Raw genomic sequence first — 25,226 nt, 5'->3', positions numbered from 1 at the left:
AAATAAATAAATAAATAAATAAAATAAAGTTGTGAACCATAGGTTCTTGTCCCAGATTCCTACCCACCTGCTCCATGAACACATCCTGAGGTCCTGCTAATGTCCTCCACACACACACCTGTCCTTCCTTCCTCTACCTGTCCACCTTGTCTCACCCCCTCTGCGATTCTGGACACCAGCGCCTCTTCCCAGTGCCTCTGTTCAGGATGTCACAATATATGTTTACTATGGAGACTAAACTTCATCCTGTGACAATTGCTCACTGCTCAAAATCACAGCTGGTGACCAGCATTCCACCTAGACTTCTTTCTCACCACTCATGGTGACTCCATAACTCGCAATCGCTCCTGGAAAGGGAACATTTTGCAACAGATCCCCAGGCCCACTTTCAGTGGCTTCGTGGTTTTGCTCAGGTCTGGGCCACCAGGAAATGTGACTTCCTATCTTGGGCCACTGGGGCAGGAGCCCTGTTTTCTCTCCCAGGAGACAGACATGCACTAATGCAGTGGGGGAATGGACCATATGGCCGAGAGCCCAGTCCAAAGGACATGGTGTCAGCAAGTTACCCCACCTCCTCAGAGAGGCCCTCCTGGCCCTACAGGTGTAATTCATTGCTTCCTACCCTTCATCCCAGGACCCTTCACATAACTTCCCTTACACATTGACCTAATATATCCACCCACTTGAGTTCCTTGAAGACCAGGAATGTGTGTATCCTCTCTGCAAGAAAATTGCAGAGTCTGCTGTACAAAAGTACAGGCTCTAGGAAAATGCAAATCAAAACCACAATGAGAGATCAACTTACACTCAATGGCTACCATCAAAAAAACAGAAAACAACAAGTCTTGGTAAAGATGTAAAGAAATTGGAATCATTGTGCACTGTTGATGGGAACGCAAAGTGGTGCAGCCACTGAGGAAAACAAGTGGTGGTTCCTCAAAAAATTAAAAATAGAACTACCCTGTGATGTAGCAATTCCACTTCTGGGCATATGCCCAAAAGAATTCAAAACAAGGACCCGAAGAGATAGTTGCACCTCCATGGTCCTAGTGTATTATTCACAATAGCCAAGAGGTGGAAGCAACACAAGTGTCCCTTAATGGATGAATTGATAAGCAAAATGTGATATCTACCTACGATGGAATATTATTCAGCCTCAAAAAAGGAAGGAAATTCTGCCACATGAGACAACATGAATGAACCCTAAGAACATTACGCTGACTGAATAAGCCAGTCAAAAAAAAAAAAAAAGAATACTGTGTGATTGTCCTTATCTGAGGGACTTAGAGTGGTCATATTCATAGAAACAGACAGTAAGTAGTGTGATGGTTGCCAGGGACTCGAGGGAGGGGAGTGACTGGGGAGCTATTGTTTAATAGGTACAGAATTTGAGTTTTGCAAGATATATCAGTCAAAGTTTTCCAAAGAAACAGACCTAAGAGGATGTGCATAGAGAAAGAAAAAGGTTTATTATAAGGGATTGGCTTATGTGATTATGGAGGCTGGCAAATCAGACTCTGTAGGGGAGGCCAGAGCCCGTGGACCTGTAGAGAGACCCAAAGAAGAGCCTGTCCTGCAGATCATGCACCTCTGCTGGCTGAAGGCCTATTACCCAGAGAAGGTCAGCCTTGGCTCTGCTCGTGTCTTCAGCTGGTGGGATGAAGCCCACCCGTATTATGAAGGGCACTGCTTTACTTCAAGTCCACCTATCTAAATAATGTCATCCAAAAACACTGCCCAAAAAACATCCGGAATACTATTTGGACTAATATATGGGCTCCATGGCCCAGCCAAGTTGCCACATAATGTTAATCGTCACACAAGACAAAAAGAGTTCAGGAGGTGAATAGTGGCAACAGTAGCTCAACGGTGTGGACGCACTGAATGCCACTGAACTGTACACCTAAAAGTGGTAAAGATGGTGTGTGTTCATGCTATGTGCATTTTCCTACAACTTAAAACAATCTTTTTAAAAAAGGACAGGTTCTAGAACTGAACCACTGGGTTACTTTCATCATGTACTGCTGTGTGACTGTGGGCATGTTACTTAGACTCGCTGAGCCTCTTTTACCTCCTCAGAAAAGCTAAATAAGGGGCACCTGGGTGGCTCAGTGGTTGAGTGTCTGCCTTTGGCTCAGGTCATGATCCAGGGGTCCTGGGATTGAGTCCCACATCGGGCTCTCCCACAGGGAGCCTGCTTCTCCCTCTGCCTGTGTCTCTGTCTCTCATGAATAAATAGATAAATATTCTTTAAAAAAAAAGAAAAGAAAAACTAAACCAAGGACAATGATGCCCACTCATAGGATGGTGGTAAGGAAAAGAGGGCAGCCCCTGTAAAACCCTTAATTTGTAGAGTACTTAGCACAAAGTAAGTGTTCAAGATAGTTTAGTTTATGACTATTATTCCCAGCATCTAACAGTGCCAGACACATAGCAGGTACTCAAGGCATGTTTATTGGATGAATGAATTACCTCATTCAAATGACTTAATTGCTCTGTGCCTCAGTTTCCTCATCTATAAAGTGAAGATAATGTAGTTATTGTGAAGATTGGTTGTGTTTATTTTTTTAAATTTTTTAATATTTTATTTATTTACTTGAGTGAGAGAGAGAAAGAATGAGTAGAGGGGAGGGACAGAGGGAGAAAGAGAACCAGACTCCCTGCTGAGTGGTAGCCTGATGCAGGCCTCAATCCCAGGCCCCTGAGATCATGACCTAAGCCGAAGGGAGATGCTTCACTGACTGAGCCCCCTAGGCGCCCCTGTGTTTACATATATGTACATACACACACATGTATATATGAAGAACTCAGGCTGGGACCTGGCACACAGCAAGTATTAGGTAAATATGTGCTACCATTATTACTAGTGGTAGTAACAACAAACCCTCCCCATACCGCCTGCCCCACTGCTCCTGACTGCTCAGCTCAGCACTTAATTACCCGCTGTCTTGGATTGTTCTGGATTATCCCATCTCCTCTTTGTCTGCTCCGGGCCTAACATCCTTCAAGACTCACTCAGGACCCTCCTCCTTACCCTGCCACCTGTGACTGCTCTGGCCCACTGCCTCCCCTGCTCTGGACTCCTCCTGTGCTCATCCCTGAGCCACACCACTGCATGTGAGGGTCTAGGTGTTTGGTGATGCTCCAGCCCTCTGTCCCTAAGGCTTAGCGTTGTGAGTCAGGACCTTGGCTTTTAGTTTTTTGGAGTCTCCTCAAGCAGCCAAAATGCCGGGCCCCAAAGCCACAAGCTGCCTGTCTTCTCTCTGGACTCTAAATGCCACAAGGGCAAGATCTTTCATTTAATTCCCTATAGTGGGGATCCCTGGGTGGTGCAGCGGTTTGGCGCCTGCCTTTGGCCCAGGGCGCGATCCTGGAGACCCAGGATCGAATCCCACGTTGGGCTCCTGGTGCATGGAGCCTGCTTCTCCCTCTGCCTGTGTCTCTGCCTCTCTCTCTCTCTCTCTCTCTCTCTCTCTCTGTGACTATCATAAATAAATAAAAATTAAAAAAAAATAATTCCCTATAGTGTCTGCACAAGACTGGATAGACATTAAAGCTCAGCCAGTCTTAACAGGTGGAAGATTTAAACGCCAGAGTGTCCCTGTCTGCGGAGTTGACCAACCAAGCCTGGGGAACATATGGAGATTTCTGACTCAAGATTCACAGGGATGTCCAGCAGGTCTCTCTGACCCATGGTTCTCCTTGCCCAGCCCTACCGATGGAGAAGGGGAAGAAATAGGGGGCTGACTGCATGGAAGCTTTTTTGTCTTACTAACATGGAATAGGACGACTTCACTAGAGCCTAGATTAAGTATCTCATAAGTTTACCCACTTCCTTTTGCTCATTTAATTGCTGCCAAATACCCTCTTTAGAACTAATTTAGGGCAGCCTGGGTGGCTCAGTGGTTTAGCACCACCTTAACCCCGGGGCGTGACCCTGGAGTCCCGGGATCGAATCCCACGTCGGGCTCCCTGCAAGGAGCCTGCTTCTCCCTCTGCCTGTGTCTCTGCCTCTTTGTGTGTGTCTCTCATGAATAAATAAATAAAATCTTAAAAAAAAAAAACTAATTTAATTTCCCAAGCCTGGTGTCCCCTAAAAAGACAATAGGAACAGTGTGAGCATCTGAATATCTCCCGATACAAAGCACACCCGCCGTGTGTTTATCCACAACACACCAGGCTGGCTCCTTCACTGACCCCTCCTGCTCAAATGGAAAAGCAACAAGGCAGGAATGGAGTGCGTGGGAGCGCTGGGTGCCTGCTCATTGCTATTCATGCTAGAAGGAGTGGTGGAGCTGTCAGGAATGGTCTTGAAGTGGCAAGCAGGTAGGAAGCATTGTCTTTTGGTCACCGTATGCTCTGGTGCAGGAGGCCAACACGGTTCTTCATCTTTCTCCACCTCCCCCTGCCACATGGTCATCACCAGAATGGCTATGGGGATGTGTTCCATCTAAGACCTCCCAATTAGATCAGTTGGGGGTTAGGAGGTTGGGGAGGGGCAGGAAAAGACCTAGAGATGGGGGAAGTGTCTGTCCATCAGGAATGAGTCCCTTGCTCTTATGTGTACAGATCCCCTGAGTGCTGATGGCCCCCAAAATCCTATAAAATGATAGCAATAAGAGAGTTGTCCCTGGCCCATCCATTTGGGATGGGGTGGAGGTGGGATACAGAGAGGCCTGAGGACTCTAATAAAGTCTAATAAAGTCTAGATCATGAGGAAACACTAGTGGATGCCTTGTGGGGTTCAGGCCTCCATGGTGTTTGTCATCTCTGTGAACTATTATAGTCCAGGGAAACCTGCTAGAGAGCCATAGCTTCCATGGTAAGTTAGTTTGGACCCCATTTCCCTCACAGGCAAGAACTTGGATCTGTGAGGTAGAAGAGAGTTTTCTAACCTGTTGGCAGCTACAGGGATGTGAAGCTCATTCTTCCAGCTACCAGGACAGTGGGCTGGGATCTAGGGCAGCCCCCCTTGCACCTGCTAACCCCCTACCCCACCCCACCCCTAACACCGCAGGCCTTGTACTGCCCTCTCCCTGACCCTAAGAGTAACCTTATTGCCATGTGCCATCACATAAAAAACAGTGGGACAGAGTTTCTGTTTGGGATGAGAAGGTTCTGGAAACATAGCAGTGATGTTTATATCACATTGTGAATGTACTTAATGCCATTAGAGTGTATACTTAAAAATGGTTAAAATGGTAAACTTCACATAATGTGCATTTCACCATGTTAAAGGCGTGGGAAGCACGGGTTCCATGGCACTTAGGAGAAAAAGGAGAATCACCAGCTGTGAGAGAGCAGGATCTGAGGAGTCCACGGGGCTTCAAGGGGCACAGGGGAGAGGTGGGTGGGGAGAAGGCTGAGTTGGATCCTTCCTCTCCCTCAGTCCTTAGCTGGACCCCGTCTCTGCTCAGTTCGTGTTCAGACCCACCCACATCTTCCACCCTGTTGTCTCCTGACTTTAGAGCCACAAAACTACTAAGCGCTCATGTGGCATTTCCTTCATCCTTCATCTCTCACGTCCAATGCAAGCTCCTGAATGACACGTGGTGTGATCAAACACCCCGGAGTTCAGCTGTGGCTGGTACATATGGGGGGCAAAGACCGGGTACTCAACACCCAGAGGCTACCATCAATCTTTGTTTGGAACAGGACTGGAGAAAAATAAATAAATTTCAATTAATTAATAAAACCTTCTGTTTTCTATGTAGAAATAGTACATTTGTGCTTTACTTCTCAGAGCATTTTCACATGCTGGGATGTGGTTCTAAGGTAAAAAGGTTGATGCTTTACCAAGATAGTCATACCTGGGCTGGTTCACACCAGGGGTGTCATGAGCGGTGTATGTTGTAACTGCCTGGAAACAGCCCTCACGAATCCTAGTCTTTCATTGCAGACACGCTGCATTTTTTAGCATCATCTCCTGTCTTTGTTGTGTGTGGTTTTTTTTAGATTTTATTTATTTATTTATTTATTTATTTATTTATTTATTTATTTATTTATTTAAAAAGGGGAAGTGAGAGAGAGAGCACAGGGGGTATTGAGGTGGGCTGAGGGAGAGGGAGAAGCAGACTCCCCACCAAGCAGGGAGCCCACTTCGGGGCTCAATCTCAGGACCCTGAGATCATGACCTGAACCGAAGCAGATGCTTAACCATCTGAACCATCCAGGTCGGGATCCCTGGGTGGCGCAGCGGTTTGGCGCCTGCCTTTGGCCCAGGGCGCGATCCTGGAGACCCGGGATCGAATCCCACGTCAGGCTCCCGGTGCATGGAGCCTGCTTCTCCCTCTGCCTATGTCTCTGTCTCCGTCTCTGTCTCTCTCTCTCTCCGTGACTATCATAAAATAAAATAAAAAAATTTGAACCATCCAGGCACCCTCATCATCTCCGGTTTTGATTACCACCAGGCTCGAGACTAAATGCTTTGACTATTTGCAAACAAACTCAAAGGACAAAGATACACCTTGTCAAGAAGATTCAAAAGAACAGGAAGTCCTGTAAATGTCTCACCAAATATGCTACAGGATAGAAAAGCTATTCTTTTTTTTTTTTTTTTTTTAAGATAGAGACAGAGAGCACCAGTGTTGGGGGAAGGGGGGATGAGGGAGCAAAATAATTTTTTTTTATAGATTTATTTCCGTGAAAGACGGGGGAGGGAGAGAATGCGCATGCTTGCATAAGCAGGAGGGGCAGAAGGAGTTTGAGAAAGAGAATCCCAAGCAGACTCCCCACTGAGTGCAGAGGAGGATCTCAGGACCCTGAGATCATGACCTGAGGCAAAACCAAGAGTCAGATGCTCAACCGACTGAGCTACCCAGGCACCCTGGGAGCAAAAGAATCTTAAGCAGTCTCCTCGCCCAGCATGGACCCCAATGGGGGGCCCCCATCTCAGGACCCTCAGATCATGACCTGAGCCGAAATCAAGAGTCAGATACTTTAACCAACTGAGCCACTCAGGCGCCCCTAAAAGTTGTTTTTACACAAGAATTCCAGAATGTTTTTTTTTTTAAATTCCAGAATGTTTAGAGAAATATAAACATTGGTATAACCAACATAAATGTTGCTTTCATGTGTTTGATTTGATAAGTCTGTGAGATGACTTTTTTTTAGCAGGAATCACAAATTCAGTGCCTGGGAGGCCTGGGAGGCAACCCCAGAGAAGAAAGCCAACGGGCGAGCCGAGGGCCCAGCACACTGCACCTCTCCCTGTGTCTGAAGAGGCCACTTCCACTCAGCTCCAGCCACAAGTGGCCAAATCTTCCAACTTTTCACAAGAGAAGCTGGAAGTCCAGAGTTTCAAGTGAAATTACCAATTAAAATGCTGCCAGGGCCGAACTCAATAGCCCCTATTTTATGGCCACACGTCCGTCACCTGGAATCACCTACTCATTCTTGGCCACAAAAGGTAAATTAACTGCATTCCCATGCACGTGTGTGCCTTCCTTCACTTTACAGTCAGAGAGGCCTCCTAACTAACCTACCTCAGTAGCACCTTGTACCTCACTGGCACCTTGGTCTCATTTTCTTCTACCTTCTGTGGAACTGTGCATTTGTGATTCACCACTGCAACCTGAATTCTGTCCCCACTGCCCCGGGAGCAGCTCTCACCAAGGCCGCCAACGATCTCCTTGCTGCAAAATCCAGAGGATTTGGAAGTTCTTATTACGTGACCTCTTGACAGCCTTCAGCTGCTGACTTCTTCCTCTATCTGGAAACACTGCCTTTGCTCAGCCCCACTGTGCATCTCAGGGTTTCCCTTTTCACTCTCTGGCACCGCACGCTCTCAGTCTTTCCAGGCTTCTCTGCACACCATCCCCTGAACATGAGTGTCCCGAGGGCTCTGTCCCAGGCCCCCTCTTTGCTGGCTCCACACTCACTTCTTGTGGATCATCCAATGCCCCACAGCTTGAGAAACATGCCAATGGGCCTCAGACCTCTCTCCAGCCCAGGCCCCCTTCGGAGCTTGCACCCACAGGGCCTGCTTCCTACTAGGTACGCACTGGTTCCATCCTCTCAGCAGATCCAAGACTGCTCCCCAGGGGGCAGAACTGCTCCTCCTCCTGTGTTGCCCATCTCAGGGGGAGTGCCACTGTCAAGCAGAAATCAGGCCAACCTCGCCACCCTCCATCTCCCTATCCATCCTGTACCTGGTGAGTGTCTCTTCGGTCTTCTACTTCTCTCCATCTCCTCTGGCACAGCTGTGGTCCACAGTCTCCACCACCTGTCACCTGGACTGCACACCTGCAGGTCTCCCGCCAGCCCCTCTTTAAAGGCAGCCAGTCATCTTTCTAAAATGCATCCATGTCAACGTCATCCTATTCCTGCTCTGCCCAAACCCTTGCATGGCTTCCTGCTGCCCCTGGGTAAAATCTGAACTCCCTCATCTGTGCTGAAGGCTTTCCAGGTCTACCTGTTCTTGTCCTCATTCCCGGGCTACTTGAGCAGCCCTCTCATTCCATGCTCACTCTGTACTACAACTGTGCTAGACTTTGGACCTCTACATGCACATCCTCTCCCCCTTCATTTGGCCACTCATGCTCATTCTTTAGGCCTCACATTAGAGGTGTCCTCATCTTGCAAACCTCTCTCGACATTTCCTTGATTTTCGGTGCCTTCACCAAAGGCTTCTCAGCTCACCCTAGCCTAGGATTTCTTACATTTCTTGCAAGTCTGTCTGTCTTGCTTACTACCTAGCATAATGCTTGGTATGCAGTAGGCACCCAGTAAATATTTGCTAAGGTTGTTTTTGGTGATAGTAATGCTAGAGTTGGAAATTGCCTCAGCCCTCATCAACCAACAATCTATGGTAATGAGAAAGCAGAGTCCCAGGAAAATGACTGCTCTGCTCCAGGTCCTACAAGAGGCGCAGGAGAGGTCAGGCCCAAGCCTTCTCCAAGTCCAGCATGTTCCCCTTTGTCCTACTCTGCTCTTCACTGCCTACCAGCCAGCCAGCCCTGGCTGGGCACGTGCAGTTACAGGGACATCTGGATCAGGCATCCATCATAAAGACAGAACTTAGGGGAAATTGTGTTGGGAAAGCAAACTTCATCTGCTGCTCTTGTCCTTCCTCACACTGCCAAGCAGGGTGGGGCTGCTGTCCCAAGATCCCCTTGGGAAAGATCCAGAGCCCACGGTGTGTCACACTGTCTCACTGTCTCGTGGGAATGGCCAAAGGGCACCCTGCCCCCTCTGCATTCCCTACAGCTCTAGCCTCAACACTTCCAATGAGAAATGCATGTTAATGTTTCTTCCATCAAATGGCTGATCTAGAAGTAGGAGCCGGGAGAGTGGTTTAGCAATTAACTCTATTATATTTTCATTTGGTAGAGCCCATTTTCAGCAACTGGCTAAATTTAGCTTACCCCGGATAGGAAGGGATGGTCCGTGGGAGGACTGAGGTGGGCAGTGGATGAGAAGAGGCAAGGGGTTCCCACCCTGTGCTCATTTAATAGCCCCAGAACTTCAGATTTTAATTTTAATAACACTTCACACAGATGACCATTCTTTCACTCCCCCTGTAGAGGCTGCTGACCCAGCCAGGCCATAGCCAGTGTGGGCTCCAAAAAACAAATGTCTGCTTTCTGATGGGGTCTCTTGGTGGGATTCTCTCCAGGACTGGGGCCTGAACTGTTCCCAGCAAGTGTTCATTCTTAGCATTGTCTTTGTCACAGAATGTCAAAGCTGGTTATCCTTTACGGACTTCTCTCCGGCAAGATAAGGAGGGAAGGACACCCATGGCCACCCAGGCCATCGTGCTCACCCCCCAGATCTGCGGCATGGATCTCTCCAACCAGTGAGCCGAGGAAGGGTCCTGGGGAGGAGAGGGTTCAGAAGAAAAGGGGGGGCGCCCCTACCTCTGTGGGAGTGGGCCAGGCTGGGGCTGAGAGGTCGGCGTCGGAGGCCGGCTGGGCCACTTCGCCGTGGATGCGCTGGTGCCGCACCAGGTGGGTCTTGCGGCTGAAGCTCTTGCCGCACTGTGGGCAGGAGAAGGGGCGGGAGCCTGTGTGGATGGCCTGGTGGCGCACCAGATTGGTTTTGGAGCTGAAGCTGCGGGCGCAGACGGCACAGGCGTGGGGCCGACTGCCCGTGTGCACCGCCTGGTGGCGGCCAAGGTGTGACTTGCGGCTGAAACGGCGGCCGCACTGCGCGCAGGCGAAAGGCCTGGCGCCGCTGTGGGCCCTGGCGTGGGCGACCAGATTGGGCCTGGAGCCGAAGCGGCGGCCACACTGCGCGCAGGCGAAGGGCCGCTCGCCCGCGTGCGCCCGTCCGTGCCGCGCCGGGTGTTGCCCAGGGGCGAGGCCGCGCCCGCAGTCCGGGCAGCAGGGCCGCTCGCTGGCCGGAGCGTCCTGGGTCGCCGGTGTGCCTCCGGGCGCTGGGTCCCCGGCGGTGCCCAGGGCGCACTCGTCGCACCCGAAGGGGCGCCCGTCGCCGCGGTGCAGACGCTGGTGCGTGGCGAGGTTCTTCTTCCAGCCGAAGCTCAGGCCGCAGGTGGCGCAAGAGAAAGGCTTGGGCCCGGGAGGGGACCGGGTGGGGGACGGAGCGGGGGAACCGGGCGAAGCGGGCGCGTCGGGAGAGGCCGGGGTGCGGCCGGCCGCCTCGTGCACCCTTTGGTGCCGCACCAAGTGCTGCTTGTGCGTGAAGCTGCGCGAGCACCGCGCGCACTGGTAGGGCCGCTCGCCGGTGTGGATGCGCTGGTGGCGGATCAGGTGAGTCTTTTTGCGAAAGCGCTTCTCACACTCGGTGCAGGGGAAGGGCCGCTCGCCCGTGTGCGTCTTCTGGTGCGAGCCCAGGTGTATCTTCTGGCTGAAGCGCTTGCCGCACTCCGCGCACGGGTAGGGCCTTTCGCCGGTGTGCGTACGCAGGTGGCGGGTCAGGTGAGCCTTCTTGCTGAAGCGCTTGTCACACTCGGAGCAGGGGAAGGGCCGCTCACCGAGGTGGCTGCGCTGGTGCAGCAGCAGGTGCGTGCGCTGCGCGAAGCTGCGGCCACAGTCCGGGCAGGCGCAGGGGCCCTCGCCGCGGTGCAGCCTCTGGTGCAGCCGCAGAGTCAGCTGGTCCCGGAACCGCCGCTCGCACTCCCCGCAGCCGTAGGGCTTCTCCGAAGGCGGGGCCCACCCGGCCAGCGCGAGCCCATCCAGGGCCCCTGGGACCCCGGGTTCCAGCTTGTACGTGGCGGCCAGAGGCCCCAGGTCCGGCGCGGGAAAGGGGCCAGGGAGTAACGACAGATGCTGGGGCCATTCGACTTCCTCTTCCGCCTCCTGATCCTCCTCCTCCACCTTCACCTTCCGAATCATCCACTCATCTCCTGGGAAGTCAAAACGAGAGGAGCCGATCAAGCCCCACTTTTATTCAGGCAACGTTTATTGGCCAACACTACCACCACCGCTTCTGGAACCCCGAGGTCTGGCTTTTGTTCTCTCCATTCTACCGGAAGTTTCCGGGGAATTACCAAACCTGCAGGTCGCCTTTCAGTCCCCCTCCGTGGTTCTCTGCAGCCAAGAAAGGTGGGGAGAGCCCCCAGTCCCTCCTGGGGCTTTCTCCTGGCTTCCTGGGGCTGAGGGGGTGTTCCTCCCTGCCTCTGTAGAAGGGGGTACTTTTGTGCCTCCTGAATGTAAATGATGCTCGTGTAGTCCTCAGGCTTCACTCTAGATTCCTCTGCTCACCTCAGCTGTCCCCCCACCCTATCTTCCAGCCCTTTCCAGAACCACAGTCTCCCATCAGCTGAGCAGCTCTAACAACCTTCCAGTGGCCAGGGAATTGCCCCTCAACGGCTCTCCCTGACCCTTACTCCTTTCATTTTGCCTCTGGTGCCAGGTGAGAAATCCCAGTTTAGGAAGATGAGAATGGAGTTTTTGGGAATTGGGGAACCAGTGAGCAGTGCCAACCTCTGGAGAAGCAGAGAGGGCCCTCCACGGGAGCAGACTTGAGGTGGGTCCCACTGGAGCTTTGCCCTTCTTGGGCCCTGCGATGGTCCAGCCAAAAAAAGCTCAGGTCCCAGACTGGGAACATCCACTGGGTACTCCTCTGCCACCAGCTAGTAGTGTGACCTTGGTTACCACTCTGAGCTACGTGAGTTAGTTTGCTTAGGCATAAGGGTTGTATTAGTTCATGATTCCTAACCATGGTGCTGCAACATCATCTCCTGGGGGGCTTTCTGTGGGAGCAGGGTGCACGAATCTGTTCTCTTTCTTTAAAGCTCCCCAAATCATTCTTCTTTAAGCATCACTGAACCAGATCTGAGTTCCTGTCTGGCTCTCTAAGTCTGTAATAGCCTGAGCACTATTGGACATGTGCACACGGACTGTCACAGATTTACTCCTGGTTTCTTTATACTGGTCCATCAGTTCCAAACAACTATTTATCCTATTGTCCTAGTGCTTTTGTTTCCATTACACCAGTCTTCTACTCAAGAACCATCAATAACGCCCTGTTATTTCCAGGATAAATTAAGTTTGAGCTGCATCTGAGATTCACCACAACCTAGTCCAACTTTCTTCCTACCCTCAGGCATAAACGCTCCCCTGCAGCCAGGTTGGTCTGCTCTAACCCCAGCCACATGTTGACTTCTCTGTATTAAAGTTTCTTCTCAGCCTAGAATGTTTTCTCAACCTCCACCCTGCTATCAGGGCTGATGTCACAACTCCCTCAAAATGCAGCACAGATCAACAAAATCTGACAAATCCAATGCCTGAGGATCACTTATACACCTACAGCATTTACTATTAACACAGTTATGCTTACTTGCAATGTGGCTTTATTGTCATTTGTTCTTTTAATTCTTTATTCTAGTTCATACTAATGCCATCTCAACTAGACTTTAGTTCCTGAAAGGCAGACATCTTGTGTTCCATTTCTTTATGTGTCTAATAAAAATGAGGATTGCCACTATTTATTGAGTGCCAGCCACAGATGACACACTATCCACTGTCACAAAGCTTCACAGCAACCATGGTGTGGTTCTTCTCCCTGCTTACAGGTGAACAAACCAGCTCCTACAGGTGAAGGAGCCTATCTAAGATCACTTGGCTAGTCGACATGGAGCAAGGATTAAAACCAGGTCTGTGCCAGCCCAGGAGCAATCTCGTTCCCTTCTACCTAACACAGTCTGTATCTAGCAGGCCCTCCATAAACCCCTGGAATAAATGACATCACTCAGGCAGAAGGTGATATGGTTGGTGGTAGTAAAAGGAAATGACGGCAGCATTGTGGAGAGAGAAAGTCAACTGTTCGATCACCCTGGGTGTGGGGGAGATGAGTCCACTGTGACATATTTGGAGCATCTGGATACCACTGAGATTGAGATCAGTGGAGATTTGGGGAAGGGAGCTTGTTTGGTGGAGAGGCAACGAAAAGGTAGGTCATCCTGGGAATGGTGATTCAAGTCATCAATAAGCACAAACTTGGCAGGGGTGGGGGGTAGGAGAAGAAGTTAAGACTTCTAGAGGATGTGGGGGTGAGGGTCAGTTTTCCTGGGTGACCAGCCTCTCTGAGTTCTGTCATCTAGGATGTGGAATGTCCCCCGCCTCCCCCACCCCCTGGGGGGTGCTGAAGCTCTATAACAGAAAGGTGTCAAGGACTGGTTCATCTTAGGTTGGAAGAACCCAAAGTGGCTGCCTCATCAGATAGCAGTCAGGAGTTTACAAGGCCCCCATCCCCTCTGCCTAGGCCCCTGGTGGGCTAGAGACATGGGAGGACTTACCTGGGCAGGAGCCCATGGGCTCAGCCTTCTGTGGTGTGCATGCCTGGCCTCCTCTGCAGGGAGCTTCAGCTTCTTTAGTGTGTCCGCCTTCCTCTGGTCTGGGGGCCTCGTGCCCTGGCAGAGAACAGGCTACCTCAAGGACTCCAAAGACATCACAGGTGCACAGAGGCCCCACTGGTACAATCAAGCAGAGACTTTCGAAACCCGAGTCCCAGCCCTGCTGTCAGGATTGTGTCCCACATCACACATGCAGGGACTGAATTCTCAGCTGCCCCAGGGCAGCCTCAGGCTCCTACAGCAGGGCAGGGGCAAAGGCTCTGTGGGTTTCAAGAGCCACAACTCTGAGGAGCTTCTGGAATAGGTGTGTGAGATAGTGGAAGCAAGGAAAGGTCCCTGCCCTCTGAGACTCCTTAGGAGGAGGGATGCAGACCTCCCAGCCACCAGATGGACCCAAGTTCCAGGCAAATCACTGCAGAAGATCAGAATGTCAAGAAGCCAGACACGGGCTTGCTTTGCGTGTCTTCTCCAGGAGCTACTTAGCCACCTTCCTGCCTCTTCCAAATCTTGCTCAAATCTTACCTTCTTACACCCCCCCCCCCCCGGCAGGGGGGGCCTACTCTCACATTATTTAATCCTGTAACACTCCCTCCCCTCCAGCTCCACCTCAGGCTCCCTCACCCTGCTTTATCCCCGCCCATCCCCAGTGAACAGAACCCCTTCCTACACATTTGTTGTTTGCTGACTTTCTGCCCTCTCTAAGATTAAGCTCCTGGAAGGCAAGGATCTTTGTCTGTTTGGTCATTGAGGTATTCCAAATATCGAGAATAGCACACTGGCACTTAGTGGGTGCTCAACAAATACTTGATGAAGAAGGAAAGGTAGATCCCACTCTGAGCCACTGTTCATGGTCCCCACCTCCTTACCAGAGCATGTGCCCAGCATGCTGTCTTCCCTGGAAGGGGACATCTGTTCCTGGTTATGGGACCCTTCCCCGGGCTCACTTTGGGGGGCCATCTCCGGCTGTCCCACAGAGAATCCTGTTACAGATGGAAGGATGGGACCAAGTAAAGCATCTAGTACAGAACAGGTGATCAAAGGGAGGGCTCTTCCCCTCCCTCCCAAAAAAATCTAAGTTTTTTTTTCCAACTTGCTCAGGAAGGAAGGGTCTCTAGCCAGCATGACAGGGGATAGCCAGGCCCCCCAGCAGCCTGGCCAGGTATCAACCTCAGCCCCTCTGCATTGAGTCAAGGGCAGGTGAAGGAAGAGTTAGAACAGATTTAAATATTCGGGTGCTCTGTGTGTAGGCATGTGCACATGCAGTCCAGCACAGCCTCCACAGGGCCAGGCACTGAAACAGACCCTGGAGAGCTGATGCTGCCCTACAGGTTCCCAGGGGTCTCTGGGGTCTCAGGGTGGCAGTCCCCTGAGGATGACCCTGCTGTCTGAATAGTAGGGAAGCAGCCGGCCCAGGGTGCCCCTGAATCCTGGCTCCCGCCCACCCACGTTCCTTGAATGCTGCTGGCTCACCCAGGGAGCTGAGGGCCTCAAAGGTCTCTCTCATGGCAACCCAGGTAGCTCCTCCTGGGGATCAGGCCACAGACCCTAAGGAGAAAACACATCCTTGTTCGCATTCATCTCTGGACAGCTGCCACCTGGGCCCTGGCTCTGCCCAACCTCTCCCCATCAGCTATCCCCAGGAGCTCCAAAGGTGAGGTCCCCAGGTACAGGTAAGGGGAATGAGGGAAGATGGGCTTCAGAAAGCCAAGAGGTCTTCAAAGGCCAAGGACCAGGTCTTGAAGCCCCTCCTGCACGCTCTGGTCAGCTCCAGAAATCAGCTGCACCTCCACCCTCACCTGATGGGTCTCTGCACCAGGCCCAGCCCACCAGTGGTCCCCACCCCCCAGTGCCCTTGCCTGGGGACGTGAGGAATCAATCGACTCTCTGGGGAGGAGGTGGAGAGTGGAAGATCGGGGTGGGGAGCCGGGAACTTCATCTCCTGGGCCCTCCAGCTGTCACTTGCTGGAGCTGGTGAAATAGGAGCCAGCCAAGGGGCGGAGGTGAGTGTCACTATTGGGCAACCGGTCGGGGAGGCCCTCAGAGGAGGGTCTTCACTGAAGGCAGGAAATGGCTCTCGCTTCCTCTCCCCAAAACCATCGCCCCTCCCCCTCAGGGCTCCCCCCCCCGCAGGGACACCCCGCCCCCGGGACCCCTCCCCAGCTTTTCCTTCAGCGGGTTCCCTGCCCCTCCCCCCGCAGATTCCCCTCCCCCCCATCCCTGGCAGCTTTCCCTCTGCCCCTCCCTTCTCGGGCTCCCTCTGCCTTCCGCCCTCTCTCCCCACCGAATCTGGCCGGCTCCCCAGCTCCGCCCCCTGCCCCGCCCCTCCGGCTCCTCCCCCTGCTCCCGGCCGGCCCGCCCCTCCCGGCCCCCTCCGGTAGGCCCTCCCCAGCCACCGCCCCCCTGACCCTCAGCTCCGGGCAGTCTCGGCGGCGACCGGGCTCCCTTCCTCCTCCTGGAGCTCGGGCCGCCTTCCCTTCCCTCCCGGTTCTCCCCCGGCTCCATCCTCCTCCCCGACTGCACGCCCTCTCCCTTCCTTTCCCCCTCCTCTTTTCCTTCCTCCCTAACGCCGCCCTCCTCCTCCCCGCTCCTCTCCCTCACCCCGCACTCCCCTCCCCTCTCCCTCTCCTCCCCCACTCCGGTTTCCCTTCCTTCTCCTTTCCTCTCTTCACCTCAGCTCCCTCCCTCTTCCCCCTCCCCAGCCCTCCTCCCCTCACCCTCCCTTCCTCCCTCCTGCAGCTCGCCTTCCCCTCCGAGGCCCCCGGCTCCCTTCCCCCTTTGCCTCCCCAGCAGGCTCTCTCTCGCTTCCCTACCCTCCCGGTCCCCAGTCCCTAGAACCGCTCTTCCCCTCCCCCCTCCAGTCCGCTCCCCGCGCTCCCTCCCTTGTCCCCCGGCTCCCCCGAGCCTGGGAGTCGGAGGCTGCGGCTCGCCCCGGACCCTCTCGCGGACCAGGCTCCTCTCCACCCCTACCTCCCAACATACCTCTGCTCCCCTCCCCTCTCTCAGAGGCTACCTTCCCGGTTTCTGCTCCCCACTGACTTCTACCCCCCCCAAGTTTTCCTCCCGCCCAGACCCCTCCCGTCCCACCCCTTCCCCGCCTCCGTGGGTCCCCTGGAGCCTCTCCGCCCGGACCTCACTCGGGGCCCGGCCCTTCCCAGGCTCCCGGACTCACCTGTCAGCGCCCTGCTCTCCCGCCCCTCCCAATCGGCCGGATCCCTCGGGGTCCCCCTTCCCCCACGGCCCCCTCCCACACCCCCCCTCCCCTTTCCGGAGACTCCTCACTCCCTCCCCTCGGGAGCCTCCCAACCGTCTCCCCCGGACTCCCACCGGGCCCCCTCCCCCCCTCCGGCCTCCGCCCCTCCCTCCGGATCCCGGGTCTGCCCTCTCTCCTCCGCTACCGTGACCACCCCCAAGCCGGGCCCTCCCTCCCCAGCCCCTGCCCCTCCCTCCCCGGCCCCAGCCCCTTCCCTGCCCTTTCTCCACCCCCCCGGCCCCTCCGGCGCTCCCAGCGCCCCCACCCCCGGGGCTGTCACCTGCGCGGAGCGGGCAGTGACTGAGTGTCGGGGTGGAAGGGGAAGCGGGCGGAGCCGCCAGCCGCTGGGCGCCTCCACGGCCCGTACCTGGCGGGCTGGCCGGTCGGCCCTCCCCGCTGCGGCGGGACCCAGGCGCCCCGGCCTCCTGCCCCGGCCGGTTCTGCTCGCAATGGCGCCCGCTGCCTGTAGCTCGGGTGCCGACTGCCCGAAAGACTGACAGACTGACAGCCCCGAAACTTCGCGGGGAGGGGAGAGGAAAAGACGCGGAGGGAGCGGGAGCGGGGAAGCGGCGCCCGGCGGGGGGGAGGGGAGCGCGGAAGCGGGAGGAGAGCTGCGGGGTACCCCGTGGGGGAGGTAGGGGCAGGGGGTGCGGGAGTGGGTTGCGGGAGGGCGCACGGCGGGGGGAGGCGTGCAGGTGACGGTGTGGAGGGACGGAGGCCCAGAGTAGGTGATGGAAAGTGGGAGCCTAGGAACGGGGGGGGGAGGGAAGAGGGGGGAAGGGAAGGGAGGAGTGTGGGGGGAGGGGTGGAGGAGGGAGAGGAGGCAGGGAGGAAGGGCACGCGGGCTGCGCGGGAGGGTGCTGGCTGGCGCCGAGGGAGGAGCCAGGGGAAAGGTGGAGCGCGAGGGGAGGGTGCGGTACGGAGTTGGGGAGGGGGAGACGAGGGGGCGTGCTCGGGGGAGGGGGGCCCCTGAGTGTCGGCGGCGCAGCCTTTGAATCGCGAGTGCCCCGCGGGAGCGAATCTGTGCCGCGCGTCGCGGCGGGATCGAGTCTCCGGACTGTGGGTCCGCGGGGCTGGTCTGGGAAACTCCGACCCCGCCCCTGCTCTCCACCCCGAGTGCCCCCGGATCCACTCCGACCCACGGCCGCCGACCCCGATTCCGGAGGACCGGATCCGACCCCTGCGACTGGAGCGGGGGTCCCTTGGGGCAGCGGGGGGCGGCTGAGGGGGACAGAGCTGGGCCTCAGTGCCCGCCGAGAACGGGCCCTTTGAAGCAGAAATTGGGGTGGGGGCTCTGAGCCGGTTTCCAGGAGAAGGCGGGGCTGGAGAGGAGGCACCAGGGGGTGAGGCTGGAGACCCGCTGGGCGGAGACTCCGAGGGCGGGGTCCGGGGAGGGGGCTGCGAGGAGGGGAGAGTTCTCTGGGCGGGGTAGGGGCTGGTCCTCCCACTGGCCTGGCAACCTGTACCAGTGAGGTGAGGAGGTATGCCCTTAGCCCTCAGATCCGGCTTCTGGGGGGCTTGGGGTCCCCGCCCCGGGTTAGGATGTTTTTCTTCGGCCTTGCCACCCTGGCACTTGACTCCTTCTGAAAGCTCCCTATAGGGAGCCTGTCCTTGTCCAGCTGAAATGTGGGCTGGTTATTTCAGGGCCCCTCTCCCTTTTCTTTCTCTCCAATCTCCCCTGGCTTCCAGCTTCCTCCCTCCTGCCCCCTTTAGGGGAAAGGGGGATTGTGATTTGGGTTTCTCCCCAACCCAAGTGTTGCCTTTATCACCTGTGGTTGGAATCCAGAGCTGGGAGGGAGTCCTCCAAGAAGCACAGCGTACAGCAGGGGTACCGTCAATATTCCCTGATGTTTAGGAGAGGCATGGGAGTAGGTGTTATCTGGAAGGGCACAGGTACCTCGGAATCAGCTGGGAAAGGCTCTGCAGTCTCCTGGATAGGCTGCTTCAGCAAGTCTGTGCACAGCCGGCTTATGGCCCTGGGAGCAGAATGTGTCTCTGTGCTAGGGTAGCCTGTGAACACCTGTCTGCCCTTGGGAGACCTGCAGTGGGGGTGTGAGCATGCGAGGCACAGGGAGAGAGTGTATAGGGTACATGAGTGAGAGACTGGGAACAGCAACATGTCCAAGGTTCAACCCAGGCCTTTTCTGAGGACTCTACCTGAGAGCTCCCAAAGGGAACTCTCTGTACCCTCTTTGGGCCACAGGACCAATGTGGGCCCAGGAGAAATCCCTGGCATGGCTCTGGTTCCCAGCAGCCTTCTCGCCCTAGGTGGGGTAACTATGGGGGTCTGGAGATTCATGCAATCTGAGGCCCGGGCCACATTCCAGCCTGGGTGTCCTGGAAGCTGGTAACCAAGAGGTAACCAGGATTCACCTGGGCCAGCTGTTGCCCCAACCGGATACTTAGATTATCCCATGAGGCTGCCTCGCCCCCCAGCGCTGGTGGGGGGGGGCTGCCTTCCAGGCCTCTGTCTCCTATTCACTTCCCCCGCCAACACACACACTTCCCACCCTTGCTGATCCTCCCTGAGGCTTGCTGTGTTCCTTGCCCAGGCTTCCTGGTTCTGAACCCTAGAAGACTCTCTCAAAAGGAGACCCGGATGGACCCAGCCAGCCGCACATAATCACCCCCCTAAGGAGTCAGACCACAGAGGAGAGGGCACACATTCTCCCCCCTGTCTCCACACAGTCCAACCAGCCTGGAAACTCAGCTCCTTCTGCTCACTGGTTCCCAAGTGCCTGGTGGGAGAGGGAGCAGGAGGAGGTAGGAAAGGGAGCAGGGAGAGAATCATACTCAGAATTTTAGGACTAGAAGACCATATCAGTTGGGATCCCTGGGTGGCGCAGCGGTTTGGCGCCTGCCTTTGGCCCAGGGCGCGATCCTGGAGACCCGGGATCCAATCCCACATCAGGCTCCCGGTGCATGGAGCCTGCTTCTCCCTCTGCCTATGTCTCTGCCCCTCTCTCTCTTTCTCTCTCTGTGACTATCATAAATAAATAATAATAAAAAAGACCATATAAGACCATATAAAAAAGACCATTTATACAATAACTTAACCATTTTGTGGGGTCACAGTTCCTCTTGAGAATTTAATAACAGTTATGGAACTATCCTCAGAAAAACGCGTACACACGCAATTTCTTTCTTTCTTTTTTTTTTTTTTTTAGATGTATTTATTTGAGAAAGAGAGAGAGAACATGGTCAAGAGCGAGGTGGGTGGTGGAGCAGAGGGAGAGAGAGGATTTCAGGTAGATTCCCCGCTGAGTGCCGAGCTCTGACATAGGACCTGATCCCACAACCCTGAGATCATGACCCAGACCTAAATCAAGAGTCTGATGCTTAACCAATTGAGTCACCCAGGTGCCCCTGCACACACACAATTTCAACGTGGAGCCCTTGAGTCCCACCCAAGCAAACATCCCTGGGAAGCCCCTGAAATTTTTTTACTAGCAAGGAAATTGAGGCTCAGAAAGAGAGTGGCTTGTCCAGAGTCCACACTAATTTGTGGTACAGCCTGAGGGGAAAATATCCGAGGCTCAGAGTGTCTGGCTATAGCCCCGGGCACATGCGCTCCCCCACTGAGCGCTCACACACACACACACACACACACACACACACACACGCATCTATACACACACAAGAGGGGCAGGAAGGTGAAGGTTTCCAGGGAGAGTTGGCCTCCAAGGGGATTGTGCAATGTGCAGGCAGGTCCAATCTGGTTCTGAGCAGCTGGTGCCCCAAGGCATGGGGCTGAGATAAAGCCTCCCCAGCCCCATGGGCCTTGTTCTAGCTGTCTGGGCTGCCTTGGACACATTGCCACCTGGCTGCTGTAGAGCACTCACCTGCCACAGCATTGCCTTCCCCAAGCCCAAGCCTCACAGCTCCCCAAAGCTGACCTGGGGGGAGCACCATGCTGCTCCCCGCCCTCCTCTTTAGGATGGCGTGGGCACTGGCTAACGGGTAAGCAGCCCAGCTTGGGGCCCCTCTAGCTAAGATCCTCTGCTTCTGCCTCTTGAACAGGACCCTCTGGGGCAGCCAGATGCTGTCCCCTAGGCTTCTTGCTCCCAACCAGCCTCCTCTTCATTTCACTAAACTTTCCCTGGGAGGGTCTCTTTTGGGAGTGGGATCACAGGACAGGGCTTCTTGGCAATAGAGGGGGCTGGTGGCTACAGTAGCTGTCATTTCCCATCTGTGGGCAGGCGGTGGTGTGAGCATATGGAAACCTTCCTGGTGGAGGAGGAAGTGACCCCCCGCCAGGAGGACCTGGTGCCCTGCACCAGCCTCTATCATTACCAGCGCCTGGGCTGGCAACTGGACCTGTCCTGGGGTGGACGTGCAGGGCTCTGTCCCATCTACAAGTAAGTGAGGGTGGGAGTCTGGGTTGGCTGCTGAGAAGGAGAGAGCAATGGAGCCAATACTCTGAGGGGAAGGTGAATTGGGGGGGGGGCTGCCCTGGAGAAGCAGGCATTTGGGAAACATGTCTGGCTGGGCTCAAGAAGAGTCAGGAGTGTGGGATTGGGCATAGGCAGCACAGGGAGAGGTACTACGTCTCCAGTCTGCTTTGTCAACATCACTCTCACTTTGCACAAAGGGAAATTGAGACCTGGAAGGGCAATCACATGAGAAAGTCACTCAGAGAATAGATGACCAGATTGAATGTCCCAGGCCATCTTCAGGGACGGGGACGGAGACAGGGCTGGGCTGAATACTAACTTCTTCTCCCTGCTGTCCGCTCGGTGGACCCAGGCCCCCAGAAACCCGGCCCACTGCAAGGAACCGGACAGTGAGGGTTTGTTGTCCAGGCTGGGGGGGCACCCACTGCACCCTGGGTAAGCACCTGCTATTAACCCAAATCTGGGGTTTTGTGGAGGCCACCTGGGGAGGGAAGCTGGGTCCAGGCTGACTCTGTGGGTTGCCCCATTCTCTCCCTCCACCCCCACAGCCCTTGCAGAGGCCAACCCTGGGGGTCACTGCTTTGCCACACGGCAGTGCCAGCTGCAGGCAGGCTCAGCTAATGCTTCTGCACGAAGCCTGGCAGAGTGCTGTGCTTGGCCTTGGGGACACAGCTGGCAGGATGGCCGCTCCCAGGCCTGCCTCAGCTGCTCTAGCCCACACGGCCCAGGTGAGTCTGCTGCCCTGGCCATCCCTTTCTCCCCCTGCAGGCACTGCTACAGAATTCTTGGGCTCTGGGCCTTTCTGCAGAGTCCATGCCCATTCCCCTGTCCTCTGGGAGAGTCACCTCCAATCCCTCCTGCCTCTAGAGTGAACACACACTCTCCACCTGCCTCCTGCTCCGGAAGAAGCCCCGTGCCCTCATCCTCTACTCTCCTGCCTTCACACACAGAGGCTCATAGTTGATGATTCTCCTCCAGGCAGCTCTCCCTCTCCAGCTCTCCTGCAGCCCCTGCTGGGGGCTGTGGCCCAGTTCTGGAGCCAGCGCCAGCATCCCTCAGCCACCTGTGCCACCTGGTCAGGCTTCCACTACCGAACCTTTGATGGGCACCATTACCGCTTCCTGGGCCGCTGCACTTACCTGTTAGCAGGAGCTGCTGATTCCACCTGGGCTGTCCACCTCACGCCCAGGGGGCATTGCCCCCAACCTGGGCACTGTCAGCTGGTGAGGGAGGGGGAAGGACACAGGGAGGGAGCTGGACATGAGAGAAGGTGAGCCACTGAACACCTCTTCCATTTTGTGTCTCCCCCAAGGCTCGAGTAATGATGGGACCAGAGGAGGTGCTGATCCAAGGCAAAAATGTCTCTGTGAATGGGAAGCTGGTACCTGATGGGGAATCTCAGCTGCTCCACGGTACTATAGGGAGTGGGAGACTTCCCAGTGCCTCACTGTTCCTGGGGACAGCCTGCCTAGCCCTCAGGGCAGGGGACTGCAAAAGGGGCAGTTGAGTGGGAGCCTATTGCCCCATACCTACCGCTGCTGGGAGGTATCTGGAAATGAGGAAGCCAAGCTGACTCCTGCATGGCGCCCCTGTCATACTCTCCCAGGGCCGCTTGGGGCAAGTCCCTCTACTTCACCTCTTTGGGTGTCAGGATGCCTGCCTGGGCTCAGTCAGTAAAGCATAGGATTCTTGATCTCAAGGTTGTGAGCTTGAGTCCCACCCTGGGTGTGGAGGTTACTTAAAATCTTTAAGGGGCCCCCCAGGTGGCTCAGTTGAGTAAGCATCTGACTCTTGATGTCACCTTAGGTCATGATCTCGGGGTCATGAGATGGAGCCCCATGTCAGGCTCTAAGCTCAGTGTGGAGACTGCTTGGGATTCTCCCCCTCCCCTGCCCTGCCCTGCTCCGTCCCCTGTCCCCTGCTTGCTCCTGCTTGTGCTCATGCACCTGCATGCTCTCTCTCAAATAAATAAATCTTTTAGTAAAATCTTTTAAAAATTAAAAACAACACTCTTTTCCCACCTGCCTCCCAGTGGTGTGAGGAAGGGCTTAGTGCTACTAGACGGGAGCCTCTCCTACCAGAACTTTTTTCCTGGTTTTCAGTCCATGAAGTGAGGTCGGGTGGGGTTGTGCATGTGTGCTCACAAGAGCTTTGTGGTTCACCTATTACTTGTAGTTTCTTGTTCAAGAGGGCATCTGTAGTGTCCACCAACTTCTCAGAGAGGGCTCTGATGGAAAGCCCGTTGCTTCTCCTTTAGAGAATATGAACTGCAGAACTCTCTAGCATTGTCAGAATTCTATTGCCACTCCTTCCCTGGGCAGTCCAAGCCTTGGTGTGATGGTGGGAGAAGTGGGAAGTGTGACCCTGCCTTCTCTTGCCCAGGGCTGAGCCTGCAGTGGCAAGGGGACTGGCTGGTGCTCTCAGGGGGCCTGGGGGTCACTGTGCGCCTGGACGGGTCGACTTCGGTCTCCATTTCTGTGGACTATGAGCTCCAGGGACAAACTCAAGGTCTCTGTGGTGTCTACAATGGCCAGCCTGAGGGTAAGTGGGCATGATGTGGTGGTTGGTACAGGAGGGAAGGAAAGACTGGAGAGCCCAGACAAGGCACCCCTGCCTTACCCTTCCCCAGATGACTTCCTGGAGCCTGGAGGGAGACTGGCTGTGTTAGCTTCCACCTTTGGGAATTCCTGGAGGCTCCCTGACTCAGAGGTGAGACCATAGCCCTCAGGGAGCCCCTGGTCCCTGCCCTGTCCCTCCCCACCTCCTCATTTCTCTGACATCTCCACACCTCTGTTCTGTCTTCATCACTGGGCCTGCTCTGTCCCAGGTCCTTGGTTTGGGACAGGCTCAGGGTCCCATGGAATTTATGTGGTGAACTGACCACTCAGGAGACACACTCCACAACCTGGTCACTGACCAGCTTTGGTTCACTAGCTAGTTATCAAACCTCCTGCCTGGGGGTGGATGTGACCCCAGCTCCCTCACCCCTTACCAGAGGTTACAACTTTGTTGCTCCCCAAAACTCCAGGATGTCTGGGCTGGTGGCCATGACAGTGGGCCATGAAGCAGCCATGAGGGTAGTGGCCACTTCTCTGGTGTCCCAGTTAATGTCCCTCAGCCCCCATTGACCTGACTTAAATGTCTCCAGCCTGGGTGTCTGGATTCGGTGGAGGCAGCCCAGGGCTGTGAGGACCCCCTGAGGGGCACAAAGGCAAGCACAGAGGCTGAAGCCCAGGATGTGTGCCACCAACTGCTGGACAGTCCATTCAGGGAATGCCATGTGCAGGTATGGGTGGGGGTGGAGGTGGTATCCACCACCAGAGAGGTGGGAAGGATGGGTGCTAGTGAGGTGCCAAACGGAATCTGGTCCTGTCATTGCTTTGTATGTACGTGTGATCTCAGAGGTCCCTTCTGGTGCTCATTCTGTTTGATTATAAGTCCGGGTGTGATTAAAGCTAGAGGAGGGCGTGCTGGCGAGGCTGGTTGACTGAGGGGCTGTCCTTTCTCTGCAGGCTCCCCCTGCCGAGTACTACCAGGCCTGCATCTTTGCCTACTGTTCTGGGGCCCCAGCAGGCAGTGGGCGAGAGGGCCGGAGGGAAGCCGTGTGCGCCACCCTGGCCAATTATGCCCAGGAGTGTGCCAAGCAGCATATCCACGTGGGCTGGAGGAAGCCAGGCTTCTGTGGTAGGGCTGGTGCCTGCCCCTCTTTGCACAGTCCCTAGCCTCCCCACCCTGCGGCGCGGGGAACCCACTGACAGCAGCCCTGTGGCCCCGGTTTCTGGAGCGCTGGGCCTCCTCCCAAGGGGTCTGGAAGGAGGAGCCCTAC

At 55.1% G+C, this 25,226-nt stretch overlaps 2 protein-coding genes across 14 annotated transcripts in view; one reads left to right on the top strand and one right to left on the bottom strand.

The window, feature by feature from the left end:
* Window positions 1-9,464: 9,464 nt before the first annotated feature.
* On the bottom strand, window positions 9,465-19,827 carry ZNF467 (zinc finger protein 467). 8 transcript variants are annotated; one of them, XM_041752689.1, is made up of 6 exons: window positions 17,374-19,827; window positions 15,613-15,724; window positions 15,227-15,301; window positions 14,623-14,736; window positions 13,700-13,813; window positions 9,465-11,305 (listed from the first exon to the last, which is right to left on the bottom strand). In XM_041752689.1, exons 3-6 carry the CDS (start codon window positions 15,258-15,260, stop codon window positions 9,831-9,833), a joined length of 1,737 nt encoding a protein of 578 aa, XP_041608623.1. In that variant the 5' UTR covers window positions 15,261-15,301; window positions 15,613-15,724; window positions 17,374-19,827; the 3' UTR covers window positions 9,465-9,830. The 8 variants fall into 8 exon arrangements, with proteins under 8 accessions (XP_041608623.1, XP_041608624.1, XP_041608622.1 ...); XM_041752690.1 differs by lacking the exon at window positions 17,374-19,827 and adding an exon at window positions 17,287-17,303; XM_041752688.1 differs by lacking the exon at window positions 17,374-19,827 and adding an exon at window positions 16,926-17,056.
* A 1,255-nt stretch (window positions 19,828-21,082) lies between these two features.
* LOC121489543 (SCO-spondin-like) overlaps window positions 21,083-25,226 on the top strand; it is a 51,440-nt gene continuing 47,296 nt past the window's right edge. For 5 of the 6 annotated variants that reach the window (XR_005987358.1, XM_041752684.1, XM_041752683.1 and 2 more), the window contains exons 1-9: window positions 21,083-21,364; window positions 21,753-21,835; window positions 21,949-22,128; window positions 22,379-22,623; window positions 22,713-22,812; window positions 23,783-23,941; window positions 24,030-24,109; window positions 24,549-24,686; window positions 24,913-25,084. Coding sequence is in view for 5 of the 6 variants with exons in the window: in XM_041752684.1 (XP_041608618.1) it covers window positions 21,222-21,364; window positions 21,753-21,835; window positions 21,949-22,128; window positions 22,379-22,623; window positions 22,713-22,812; window positions 23,783-23,941; window positions 24,030-24,109; window positions 24,549-24,686; window positions 24,913-25,084 (1,300 nt within the window). In the remaining variant the exon portion in view is untranslated. Of the gene's footprint in view, window positions 21,365-21,752; window positions 21,836-21,948; window positions 22,129-22,378; window positions 22,624-22,698; window positions 22,813-23,782; window positions 23,942-24,029; window positions 24,110-24,548; window positions 24,687-24,912; window positions 25,085-25,226 lie in introns of those variants that run through there. The other variant, XM_041752685.1, reaches the window with a different exon arrangement.

This window comes from Vulpes lagopus, chromosome 4 (assembly GCF_018345385.1).
Source record: "Vulpes lagopus strain Blue_001 chromosome 4, ASM1834538v1, whole genome shotgun sequence".
Lineage (NCBI taxonomy): Eukaryota > Metazoa > Chordata > Mammalia > Carnivora > Canidae > Vulpes > Vulpes lagopus.
The sequence above is the reverse complement of the archived record's forward strand: the minus strand, read 5'-3'. Positions and strand labels throughout refer to the sequence as shown.